The sequence below is a fragment of the Malaclemys terrapin genome, chromosome 17 (assembly GCF_027887155.1).
Source record: "Malaclemys terrapin pileata isolate rMalTer1 chromosome 17, rMalTer1.hap1, whole genome shotgun sequence".
NCBI classification, from domain to species: Eukaryota; Metazoa; Chordata; order Testudines; family Emydidae; genus Malaclemys; species Malaclemys terrapin.
The window spans coordinates 4592589-4605761 of NC_071521.1; the positions used below are offsets into that span (position 1 = coordinate 4592589).

A 13173-nucleotide genomic window follows, 5' to 3' on the forward strand; every position below is an offset into this window, starting at 1 on the left:
CATCCAAACACTTCCCTTTGAAGCTTCCAGATGGCAATGTTGAAAACTCCAAATCATAATAATCATAGATGCTCAGATAGTGATGAGTGTAGTATAAATAGCGTGATGAAGGTCGCCACTGGCAGTACATAAGGGAAATGCTGAGCACTTAGCACATTTCCAAATCCCCTACCGTCCCTCTCATTCCCTTTTACCTCTACCTTCCAAATGTTGGCATCTGGATGGCCATCTGTATTCTCCACATAAAAGACCAGTTCAGATTATTGCCACTTTGATAAGTTAGGTGGTCTGTCACATTGTGGTTTCTAACTGGCCCAGTCAGTTTAAATGGTTTATGTGTACTATGAACCAACTCACTAAACCAGGAAAAATTTCCTCCATCCGTGTGGTATTTTTTCTGGGGGTTTTTTGTAAGAGAGGACAGGAAGAAAGATGAGTCATGAAATGTCCAGCATCACAAATGACCTTTGCAGAACTGTAATTCAGGCAGGTCTCACCAGAAAACCGTGACAGGCTATGATTATATTAACAACTCTATCATTAAAGTGTAGATGACCACTGAAGCAGCAATTTACCAATTAGTGTCTAAATCTACAATAAAATGCTCTACTGATTACTACACTTCAGACGTTTTTTATTTCTCTCTCCACAACAAAGAGCCTGTAAGTAGTGGCAAATCTGTATTCTGGCCACACACAACAACTAGACGAGTCCACAGTAAATTGGTTTCCACTGCAGGAGAGTGGTGGGTTTTCGCCTACCCTAATGGCCTCTATAGTGTGCTAGAAGCCTCAGGAAGGGAGAAGTCCATGCTGCAGTGCACTGTACAAACCACCAGATCGGCTGAGGAAAAAAACTGTCCTAGTAAAAGAGGTTTTGTGAAATCAAACTTCGTTTTTTGTGAGGAATGGCAGGTTGAGTGTAGAGCTAAGATACTGGAATGAATTGGAGAAATTGGAGGAAAGGATGGTCACTTTTCTTTAAACAAGATCTGCAAAAATCTCACAATTGCATTAACTGGCTGAAGGCAAGCATGTAGTGTCTTCAGCAGGACTTTTGCAGGCTGAGCAGACACTGTGTTTGGTATGCTACAGAGAAGACTCAGAGGGCTCAGCAAGGAAAGATGACCACACCAAGGAAATCCTGGTAGAACTCAAGGCCCCATTGCACTAAATGCCATACAAACACATAGGAAGAGACAGTCCCTGTCCCAAAGAATTTACAGTCTAAACAGACCAGGCAGATAAAGTGCAGGAGACAGGAAATATTTGCTTTGTTGTATAGGTGGGGAAGTGAGACATGAAGAACTTAAATGATTTGCCTAAAGCCATGCAGGATGACTGTGGCAGAACTAAGAACTTAACCCAGATCTCCTGAATCCCACTTAAATACTTTAACCATTCCCCTTCTTATTACAACATGATGGCATAACAGTCTGTTCATGAAGGAAGAGGTTTAAAAGATGATGATTAAAATGTTTTGTGGGAATGGAATTTTGCATGTCCCTACTCTGGGGAAGTGCTTCCCCAACGATGGGGGGAAAACGAAGAATTTAGATAATCCTGTTGAGCTCTCCAGTTCCATGGGTAGATTGGGAGAGAAGTTCCTTTAGTTAGATGGATAACTTGTCTATGTAATGATATGTGCAATTCTCTAAAAGAAATCGCAGCGAGTGAAAGTAATGTTGTGTTGCGTTTATGCACAGATTTTAGGATTTGACATTCTCCTAATGAAAAATTTGAAGCCTGTGTTACTTGAAGTAAATGCAAACCCCAGCATGAGAATAGAACATGAGCAAGAGGTAAGACCTTCCAGCCTGACATGATATTAGAATGTAATTGTTTAGGGGTTGGTTTTTTTGGTCTTTTTGCGTTTTTGAAAGATGGAAGCTGTCGGCTAATATGAAACCTGTAAGGCTTTTTGTAATATTTGGCTTTGCAATCATTGCTAATCTGATGCTCTTGAAACATGACTTATTGGAATTGTGAAAGCTCTCCATCATCTTTGTCAGAAATGCTCTTATTCAACATCCTGGCAGTTGAGTTAATTATATTTGGGTGAATATTAACCATTTTTCATGTTTGTGTATATAACTGGTAACATTGATGGTGAAGATCTTTTTTTCAATGTATTTAGGTGACTTGACTAAAATTTCCCTAGTATCATTTTGCATATGTTAACAGATCATTACAGATCTTTACTGTAGTGTTCTATGCTCTGGCATTGTGTATTTATGACCTAAGGGATAGGAATAAGACTTGAGCAGCTATGTAATAAATAAGCAGCAGTTCTACACTGAATAATTGTATCCTTTACAAATTAAAGCTTTCTCCAGGAGTGTTTGAAAATGTCCCAAGCCCCGTTGATGAAGAAATAAAAGTAGCTGTCATCAGAGATACCCTTCGTCTAATGGACCCGTACAAAAAGAAGAAAAAAGATAATCAGTAAGTTTATTGACTTGACTTCTGTTTGTCAGTAGTGCCCACCAATAATCCTAAAAGTAATCCTAAAAAGCTTTTGGGTTTTAAAACCTTCCTTTCAGAATTGTTCATGCTTTTCTAAAGAACTACAATGTGATCTAGTGAGACCAGCTCTAACTACCAGTGCATAACCCCTTATTGCATACTCATCCTAATAGTTTTTGAGCACTTTTATTCTAATAACTGGATCCAACATTTAGTGCCAATGAACTAGTAATCCATGCTTATTGTCTTATAAGTTTTGGTTCTCAAGCATCATTTTTGACTCACAAAGTCTGGAAATGCAGATTTGTATATTCGTTTGTTTTGAAAGTCACACAGAGCTCTGCTGAGGAATGACTTGCCCCCATCTGAGCTGAAATAGGTAGAAATTGCATGTAAACATTATGTTTATTGCCACCGAACAAGGAAACAATCATTCTAAAGCACAAATAGTCAGTAACTAGTAATAGTTACTGTTTTAAAGTTGGAGCTGATCTGGGAATGGGACTTACATTGGAGGAACAGTAATACAGCCTGCACAGAAGTGACAGTGGTGGGACAAGATGAAGAAGAGAAAGCAGAAATGCTTTCTGTTTTAATGAAACACCTTGTTTTTAAACAATCTCTTGCAGCCAAGAAGGGGGAAATGGTGTTTCACTAAGGAGCCTTTCCCTATGAGTCTGTCTCTAAAATGTCTGCCTTTCTTCTCTTGTCACTTAGCAGAAAGCTTAAATTGGTTATTCGTATTCTATGATGAGTTCAAGGACAATTTTGCTATCCTTGTATTGAAAGAAAGAGCAGGAAAAGTAGAATTGTGTATATGTAGGGTTTTTTTATATACAGTTGGAAAGTTTTATCTTCTGCTTGCTAAGGAGCATGCACTCAAGGCATGATTTTTGACAAAATCAGCTACATTTTTTCAAATGCAGTGTTTTTAATTTATTTGTTGCAGCAGCCAGTATACATGCTGCCTGATTACCTAGCAATCATTCTCTGATCTTAACTATATTTAATTGTAACCCTTAGTAAGAGAACTTCAACACTGAGAACTGCAAAATGGATCTTATTCTCTAGTCCTGTAATTAAGCTATGTCTCCTTTATATTTATTCAGCCTTTATCCGATGCATTCATTAACTATATTTAAGTATGGGATGCAAGGTGCAGCATATGGTAACAAATAAGGAAGTTAGTGAAGCACTCCAGTATGTGCTTGGAATGCTCACCCATTGAGCATCTTTTATGGCATGTTTTCTCTGCAAAATAAGTTATAATAGGATTATCCTGTGATGAGATAAACCACTGTCTCATCACAGCATGAATTCATCAGTGACATAGCTTTTCTCAAGATAATCTGGTTACAGATGATCTTGTTACTGGGTATCTTGGTATCATCAGCACAAGACTGTCTTGTTCATTGCTTCTCAGGGAGGTTTTTCCCATGTCTGAGCTGCGTTCTTAGTATGTGTTATATTTTCATCTGGCTAGATCGCAATTCAGGTGCGACAGCTCTCCTTGCATCAAGATACGATTTATTCCTCCTCTTTGTAAATACCGACTCATGTACTGACGATGGTCTGCACCTGCCAGAGTGTCTCTTCCAGGAGGAGTCACTCAAGGGTTGACCCTCACTGAAAATGTGCAACAAGGGTTAATTTTGTTTAAAGTCTACAAAAGCTTTTGGAGTCATGTGCTCGTATGTCCGGAAAAAAATCAGTTGCCTAATGGGGAATGGGTAGACAATTAAAGGTGGAACTGAATTGTACTCAAAACCTTCAGGGGACTTTAAGGTGGTTGATGTGGGCCGTAGTGCAAACTTCACTATATGCAAAGGTTCAAGGGCCGGATTCTATTATCCTGTACCAATTTTATACTAGTGTAACAACATTGGGCTGGTGCAGAACTTTAGCGTGATAGGACTCAAGCACCAACTACCTCTGGGTTGTTTTCTTAGAAAATGTTTTAAAGCGTTTTCATTTTGTGCCTCTCTTCTCTCACCTGTTTCAGTTGGATTTCAATGAGTGTTAAAATGTGCCTCTGTTTCCCCTTTCCACACACATTCCTTCTTTGTAAGGGTCCCGTTTAAAGATTATAGCTAAACCAGCCAAAGACGCAGAGGACTAAGCAAAATATTATATGCATCCATTGTAATATTGCTATTCCAGTTCTTATTGGCTGTATGGTTATAACTGAATCAGGCCCATTAAGACCAGAAAAATAACATAAGGAAGTCATGTTTTGAAAACCAGCCATGCATCAAACATCCTCCACTTTATTTTTAGTGATACGTTGTTAATGGACATTGATTTAAATAAAATTTGGCAGTGTATGTAACACTCAGTTTGAACACATGGGGGAAAAAATTTAGAAAGAAATGGCAAGCTGCAAATGAATGGCATCTTAGACAGGTGACTATTCTGCTTTGGGGATGAATTTGATTTCCCTCTAATTATATCCTAGATTAAAATAAATGAAGCATCAAAATGAAAGTGAGTTTTAGAAATCATCCAAAAACACTTCATTATCAGGCAAAATTAATAGGTCATATATATTCTGTAGTTAAATTTTTTTCTTTAGTTTTTACTCTTTATGGAGCTTTGATTTTTTTTTCCCCCTATGAAGTGATATATTACGTCGAAAGTGCGAGTTAAGCAAAATCAAAGCAGTGCATTTATTATGCTGTACATCTGATTTTCTCCAACAACATTCAGAGCCTTCAGATCCACTAAGAGCCAATAATTATTTTGGCAATGCCAATAAGACGTAATTGAAAATTTACAGCGATACAGACCAGCTCAATGAGGACCACTAAATGCATCTGTGGACTATGTATTTGCTATGTGTACTGAATTTGGCATTTGCTTAGTATTCTAGCCCTTTACAGTGTTAGCCCTGACCCTGCAAATACTTATGCATCTGTCTAATTTTTATGGCTCAAAGTAGCCCCATTGATTTCAATGGGACACCAGTACTTACAATTAAGTACACCTCTACCCTCATATAACACTGTCCTCGGGAGTCAAAAATCTTACCGCGTTATAGGTGAAACCACGTTATATCGAACTTGCTTTGATCCGCTAGAGTGCGCAGCCCCTCTCCCCCTCCTCCTCCCCCCCGGAGCACTGCTTTACCGCATTATATCAGAATTCATGTTATATCTGGTCGCGTTATATCGGGGTAGAGGTGTATATGCATAAGTGTTTGTTTGCATGATCGGGAGCTCTGTAGCATACTGAATAATAGAGAAATAGAGTTCTTTTCGTGTAGTATTGAGAGAGGTCCTTTGCTGCCCAATGATGTGAGGTACACAGGGGCAAAACAGAGTGGGAGGGAAGAGCAGAACCAACATGGCATTCTCCCTTCCTTCCCCTAAGCCCATGGAAGCCCCTTCATTCATATCAAAACCATGTTGATAGGAGTATTTTTGAGGTATGTCCTGAGCTGGAAAGGAGGCATGAGATTCCCACTGTCTGCAGTATGTTCCTGCCTAGCACTGGCAGATAACCTTGTACAAGTTAATGCTCTTCTTTGCTGCATTAACTTCCTCCTTGTGTCTGTATTCTTTGTTAAGGGCCAGTTGCCTGCAGAGGAACCAATCATAGCAAAATTTCCTGAGAGAGATCTGATTGGGCGAGAGAGGTATACTGGTCTGAGGGTGCAGAATCTACAAGGTTGGAACTTCCTATCTCCTTTGAATCCCCAATCTCTTCAGGTTTGGGACTCTATGCCTCTTGCCTGGAGACAAAACCTCTCCGTATCCCGCAGAGGGAATTCAGAGCCAACTCCATTAGGTTTATCTGGGAAGTTTCCTACAACATACCCTATAACTCTAGCCAGTATATGCAGTTTTTTTGCTCAGTAGTTTACAGATAAGAGACTAGTATCACTCTTATGAGAGCTAAAGCAAAAGGCAGCTAACCAAACACATGTTTTCATTGCTTGTTTCCTTTTTGCTCTCCTCCTTTTTAAAAAAGGGTCCAACTGAAAAAAAATGCATTGTTAAAGGCTACAGAAAAATCCTCTTTTTAGACATTATCAAATAAATTCCCACGAGCCAAAATTCAGGTTTTCTTCTTGTGTAGCTTTCTTCTCCAGGACTAATTCTCCTTTCTTTAGGCATTCTTAATTCAGAACTGGAGGTTCACTCACAGTCAGTAAAAGGAAATAAATAAAACATTAACGAAGCCACTATCCAGTGAGTTTAATTTTGTGCTGTAGTATTTTTTTCATAGATATTAAGGCTTGAAAGGACCATTATGATCATCTGGTCTGATCTGCTGCAGAACATCAGCCATAGAATTTTGCTCAGTAATTTTGGCATCAAGCCCAATAACTTGGGACCAAGTTTGTTCCTTGGAGAGCCTGTATTTGGAACTCTTGACAAATCTGTTGAATAACATTATTGAAAACTTGGAATGAATGGCCAACAATAAATGCACTGTCCTCCTAATTTCTGATTTGAACCTTTATGCACTTCCGATTTCAGAACTACATTATAAAGTAGTGTTTTTTCCAGGTTTCATTTATTAACCAGCAACTGTAGTTATTTTGTTGCCAAACTTAAGATATGCTGAAAACCTTCATCTCAGCACCATTAATAGCCAGTATTCTACCATCAGATCATGTGTGTATTTTCTTATCAAGATGAATGGGGCATTGATTGTAAAATAAAAAGACGCATGTCCTGCTTAGCTTATAGAGGCATCGTCTAGACCGATAGCCTTGTGATATAGTATTAGTCTTTTATAGCTTGTGTTGTAAAACACGTCCTACTATATTACAACGTTTCCTACAGATACATTTGCTCTGAGTTTGCTCTTTGTGGTTCACAGGCATTTCATAACTTTTTGAGGTGGAGTGTGTGATTTGATCTAAAGGAAATTTGCACAATTAAATGGATGGTGTAATGATGCTAAGCAATACTGAAATAAATCAACTTTGCTCACGTAAACAGCAGTTTAATTAAGATAATCACTGAAGCAAATCATTGTTTAGATTGTGCCTCCAATTGAAAATCTGTTTCAAAAGGTTTCGCAAAACTTTTTCTTTTTTGGTACCTAATTTTAAGCATTTGTAGTAGCAATAATAAAGGATTTAAATTAAAATGGTTAATAGCCATTTCTTAACTGTAATCAATTTATTCCTCTTCAGAAAAGTTTTGGATTTAAGGAGGAGAGTGTATTCCTTAGCAGACTTAAACTTAAATGTGGATAGCACACTCTGCATATTCACAACTGGATGTTAGATAAATATAATATAATGGAGATATCCCATCTCCTAGAACTGGAAGGGACCTTGAAAGGTCATCGAGTCCAGCCCCCTGCCTTCCTTAGCAGGACCAAGTACTGATTTTGCCCCAGATCCCCAAGTGGCCCCCTCAAGGATTGAACTCACAACCCTGGGTTTAGCAGGCCAATGCTTAAACCACTGAGCTATCCCTCCCCCCCAGATGCAGATAGTTTGACTGGTGTTTAATTGGTAGCCATGTATATCATTTAGAGTGTGTATGCTCTAAGTATATTTTGAAAATCATTCATATTATCTTAGCTTCTTCCTTCCAGCACTGATGATTTGCTTCCCTGTTGTGCCGAAAGGAAATATTTGAGTCTTGGCTTATTAATGCTAATTAGCCTGGAGAAAATAAGAGAATTGTTTTTCAGAAAATAGTTGCAGTTATAGTAACCCATTGTTATAGTTATTGTTTAAATCTTGGTGCTTATTATGGGTCCCATTATGATCATTTGGATTTACATGTTTATCTTGGAATAAGCTGAATGTTTCCTACGTGGCTCAAGATATATTCTAAGCATTCTCTACTTCTGACATAGAAAACATGCAAAATGTACCAGGACATGGGTATTTAGCAGTGCATTTTCACAAATATTTTATATTTATTATTGCTAAAGATATCAGTTGGTCATGGACTAATACCTGCTTCTCACCTAATAAAAAAGATGGAGGTGCAAATCCACAAGTAATATACGCCTTTTATTCTGCACTGAAGTCCCCAGTGATAACAGAAAAGAAACATTTTACAAACCAAGTGGAATTGAATCTATGGCTTTTACAAAAATGATCAGTTCATCATGTTTGCAAAAACAGGTGTTCATTAACTGGTGTGATCTTGCTGTTGTACTGTTCATCTGTATTGCTTCTTAAGTGCTCATTGACAGAACAGATAACTCCAGGGCTTTTCAGTTTTGAGTTCAGCTTTGAAATTTATTTGTGTTATTGTGGTTGATTTACTTTCTTGCAAGATACCTGGTGCTGTATGCTCAGTTCCCACTCTTTGGCTATGTGGCTCTATCAAGTGACAGATGAGATTAACTAGGGTTACCATATCTAACCAATAAAAAAAGAGGACCCTCCACAGGCCCTGGCCCCGCCCATTTCCCCACCCAGCCCTGCCCCAACTCCACCCCTTCCCCGCCCTGACTCCGCCCCCTCCTCCCTCCCACTCCCAGCCACGCAGAAAGGGCTGCCCCAGCGCTACCGGCTTCACGGTTTGCCGGGCAGCCCCCAGACCCTGCGCCCCCGGCCCGCGCTTCCCCAGCGCAGCTGGAGCCCGGGAGGGGAAGCGCCCAGCCGGGGGCGCAGAATCTGGAGGCTGCCCGGCAAACCGTGAAGCCGGTAGCGCTTGGGCTTCGGGCAGCCCCCTTGCCTCCGGACCCTGCGCCCCCAGCAGGGCACTTCCCCTCCTGGGCTCCGGCGGCACAGGGTCCGGAGGCATGGGGGCTGCCCGAAGCTGGTAGCGCTCGGCTCTTAAACAGAGCCGAAGAGTCAGGGAGGAGCAGAGTCGCCGTGGCTGGAGGCTCTGCTCCTCCCCTGACTCTTCGGCTCTGTTCAAGAGCCGAGCTGCCCCAGCGCTACCAGCTTCGGGCAGCCCCCATGCCTCTGGACCCTGCGCCGCCGAAGCCCGGGAGGGGAATTGCCCAGCCGGCAGCTGGGGTCCGGAGGCAAGGGGGCTGCCTGAAGCCCATAGCGCTCGGGCAGCTCGGCTCTTAAACAGAGCCAAAGAGTCAGGGGAGGAGCAGAGCCGCCGCGGGAGGGGAAGTGCCTGGGCGGCATTTTCCCGGACATGTCCCCCAGACGGGGGTTTGAGTGCCAAAAAGCCGGACGTGTCCGGGAAAAAGAGGACGTATGGTAACCCTAGATTAACTAACTATTCTTCTGTTCAGGAAGGTCCACAAATTTTTACAAGATTAGTGTGCAAGCATTAGTTGATACCACACTGTTCTGAGAGACCAACTGTAATTTCAATTTGTATCAGGGTTTATTTTAACTGTGTAGCTAGGAAGGACACTTCAGTTAAGTACTTGCAGAGACTCCTGCACAGAAAAATAAGAAAACTAGTAATTGGTTTTCTTTTTTTCCAGTGGAAAGGTCACACACCTGCCTCACTCTGGCAACTTCTGCTGATATGGGGCAAAAATAGTGGGCTGTGGGTTGGGGAGACCATGATATTCTGCAGTGATGAGTATGAAAGAATGAAATATTCTTGGTCTACAAAATCATGACTGGTGTGGAGAAAGTAAATAAGGAAGTGTTGTTATTTACTCCTTCTCATAACACAAGAACTAGGGGTCATCAAATGAAATTAATAGCAGCCGGTTTAAAACAAACAAAAGAAAGTATTTTTTCACACAATGCACAGTCAACCTGTGGAACTCCTTGCCAGAGGATGTTGTGAAGGCCAAGACTATAACAGGGTTAAAAAAAAGAACTAGATAAGTTCATGGAGGATTGGTCCATCAATGGCTATTAGCCAGGATGAGCAAGGATGGTGTCCCTAGCTTCTGTTTGCCAGAAGCTGGGAATGGGCGACGGGGTGGATCACTTGATGATTACCTGTTCTGTTCATTCCCTCTGGGGGACCTGGCATTGGCCACTGGTGGAAGACAGGATACTGGGCTAGACGGACCTTTGATCTGACCCAGTATGGCCGTTCTTATGTTCTTGCTCCTATTCTCTGCCAGTGATTGGTCTAATTCTGCCAGCTGAGCTGTAAAGCCATTATAAGAGAGCTGTGAACCTTCCTACTACATGGTCCCATTTCTTACTATTGCTGCTAATACCTAGATGCTGAGAATCAGATAGGCCTCTGGTATTTGCATTTACATTTTAAAAAAAATGCAAAATCACCTAGACTGCTGCGTTTGGTTTATTTTTCAGATGCTTTTTAGTCAGTTTCACAACCTTCGCTTCCCCAATGCTCCCAAGTCCTGTTTAAAGAGAATACAGAAATATGGATTGTGTAACGGTGTCTCTAAATATTTATGAAAATAAAATCAATCATTCTTGCCATTGACTACTGATTTATCTCATTGTACATATTTCTGAGATTATGATTATAACAGGATGGCCACCACCCGATGCCCCCTCCTGGTCAGAGATACCCTGCTTCTTTTTTCTCCTTCTTCTGGGATCCTTAAACAAAACTCCACACAGTTTTGATTATTCAATCACAGCCATTCTTGGGGTCTAGTTTCTTTATTAACACAAATTTCCAAAAAGCAACCACAAAGCCGAACCTTCCACTCAGCCTTAAGCCGGGCCCAGCCTCTCCTCCCTGAGGTACTGTCCCTTCTGGTTGCCTGAGCAGCTGGAGAAGATGCTAGGTTGGGCCCACCTTCTTTGCCGTCTTCCAAAGAAGAAAAAAAAACAACGTTCAGCTGAGTCTTCTTACCCAACCCCAGTTCCCTTCTTCAAGGAGGCCTCTCTCCCTGCAGCTCCACTCTGCTGTTCCCCTTCTAGCCCTGCTGTCACTGAACTCCCTCTCCTGTGACCCTTTATAGCCCAGCTGCAGGTCCACCCCTTTAATTGGCTCAGCTGAGAGCACCAGCTCTGGCACTGAGGAGCTGGACCTGTTTCAATCATGGGGCCTGTGACAAGAGTGACCTGGGCAGGTTTAATAGATCAGAGTCTCAGTGCATAAATGTGTGGAGAAGGTGATGATAGAATACTGTTTTTACAGCTCTCACCGATGAGAAACTCTGTGACCTTATTTGTTCTGCAATTCAGTTGTAAATTTGTTTATTTTAGTTTCTTCTAGAACCATTAGTGTCTGCTTATGCAAGTAACTGAATGATTGCCTGCAGTGATTTTATCTTTACAATTGCCAGTGTATTCCTTTCCATATATTTTATTTTGGAGTCTTTTTGGTGCTCACAAAAATAAAGGCATAACACTGCCTGGAGGCAGGCATGGTGTGTGTGTGAGGGGTAGGATCTTAAACTTTCCCAATCAACACCACTGCTAGTGCATCTGAATCTGAACTGGCAGTTTTTCCTCTCCTGTTATTCCAGTGCACACAAAGCCTGACCTACTGCAGTTCCTGTGATTCCAGTCAGAGTTCTCCCCCAACTCTGAGAGCCTTGAATCCTGACATGCAACACTTCCTCTTCTAGTCCTAGACTTCTCCAGTGCAGAGGAAGTTGGATTATGTTGTGATTTTGTGATGTTCGTAAAAAGGGACTAAGCAGAAATTCTCACAGCCCATTCTCATTTATTCCTAATTTAAGCTAAGGCCTTCAGAGGTGAAATGCTTGTAAACTTACTCATCTCACTGCCGAACTCACCTCCTCTTTCATTTTTAAAGATTCATTTAAACATGTTGGCTTTTGTCACCAAAGGATGCATTTTGTCCATTCCAATAAGTACTGCTGGATTTCTGTAGTCATTTCTGTAGCTTCTTCAGAGGACAATCTACCAGTCAGGAAGGAAAGTGGAAACTGAATTAATTTAAAACCTGTGCTGTTATCACAGCAGCCAACTTTCTAAAATGTAACTGTTTTTACATCTACACAACTGGAAGCTGTCACAAATCTCTGTACAGACATCACAAGATGCACACTCAATAAATTAATTTATGGGGAGAAGTCATTAGTGGAAATACAGCACAGGCCTCCAGCATGCACAAACAAATGCGCTGCTGTCGAGCTATAAGAACAGCTGTACTTGTCTGAGACGGTATAACCTTAGACAAGTGCACATTGCTTAATTTTCATTTTCATTTGAATGCTAAGTTATTTTTCCACAGAGAGGCCATGAACCAAGTGCACAAGTCTGATATTCATATCCTGGTTCTCTCAGGCCACATCTGGCTTTAACTTTACTTGTATGCTCTAGAACCCCCGTCTGCTCTTTTAGCTGCAACCTCCAGTTTTTCATTTGTGCTCTTGACATGTTCCTCTGTCCTCCCCGTCTAGCAGACCACATCTTCTAGAACCATTACAATAGTAGCCAGTGAATCAGTCTACAACGGGACTGGTGTAGCAGAATCTTATGTAGACCAAAATCTGTGGCACAGATCTGGTTTGTGGTTTTGTATACTTGGCTTGCAGGGTCACTCAGTCAAACCCACTACTTAAAGGCATTCTCTCTATTCCTACATACAGCACTGTTTGTTGAAGATTGAACTCCTCTACTACAGGTTTCATAAAGCCAACAAGCTACTCTTTACTGCTGCCTGAGCTGTTTTTTTTTTTTTAACTCCTGTTAATAATTAGTTTTTCTCCCTTCAAGGAATACTCCACCTCATCTCCAAAGAAAATAACCCTGCCAGTATAAATGGATTTTACAGTTAGGGAACTGGCCAGGATATGAAAACCATGCTGTGAACACAATGGAATGAAATAAGAGAGAGAAAATTAGCAGTCACTGTATACAGCTGAGATAATTTAAAACTAAAATCCCCTTGAGCGTGTAGTGTGA

General features: G+C 41.1%; 1 protein-coding gene across 4 annotated transcripts in view; it reads left to right on the plus strand.

Moving 5' to 3' along the window:
• Nucleotides 1-13173, plus strand: part of TTLL11 (tubulin tyrosine ligase like 11) — a 121931-nt gene that overhangs the window by 34751 nt on the left and 74007 nt on the right. For all 4 annotated transcript variants that reach the window (XM_054007460.1, XM_054007461.1, XM_054007462.1 and 1 more), the window contains 2 exons: nt 1706-1801; nt 2326-2444. In XM_054007460.1, the coding sequence (XP_053863435.1) occupies nt 1706-1801; nt 2326-2444 (215 nt within the window). The remainder of the gene's footprint in view (nt 1-1705; nt 1802-2325; nt 2445-13173) is intronic.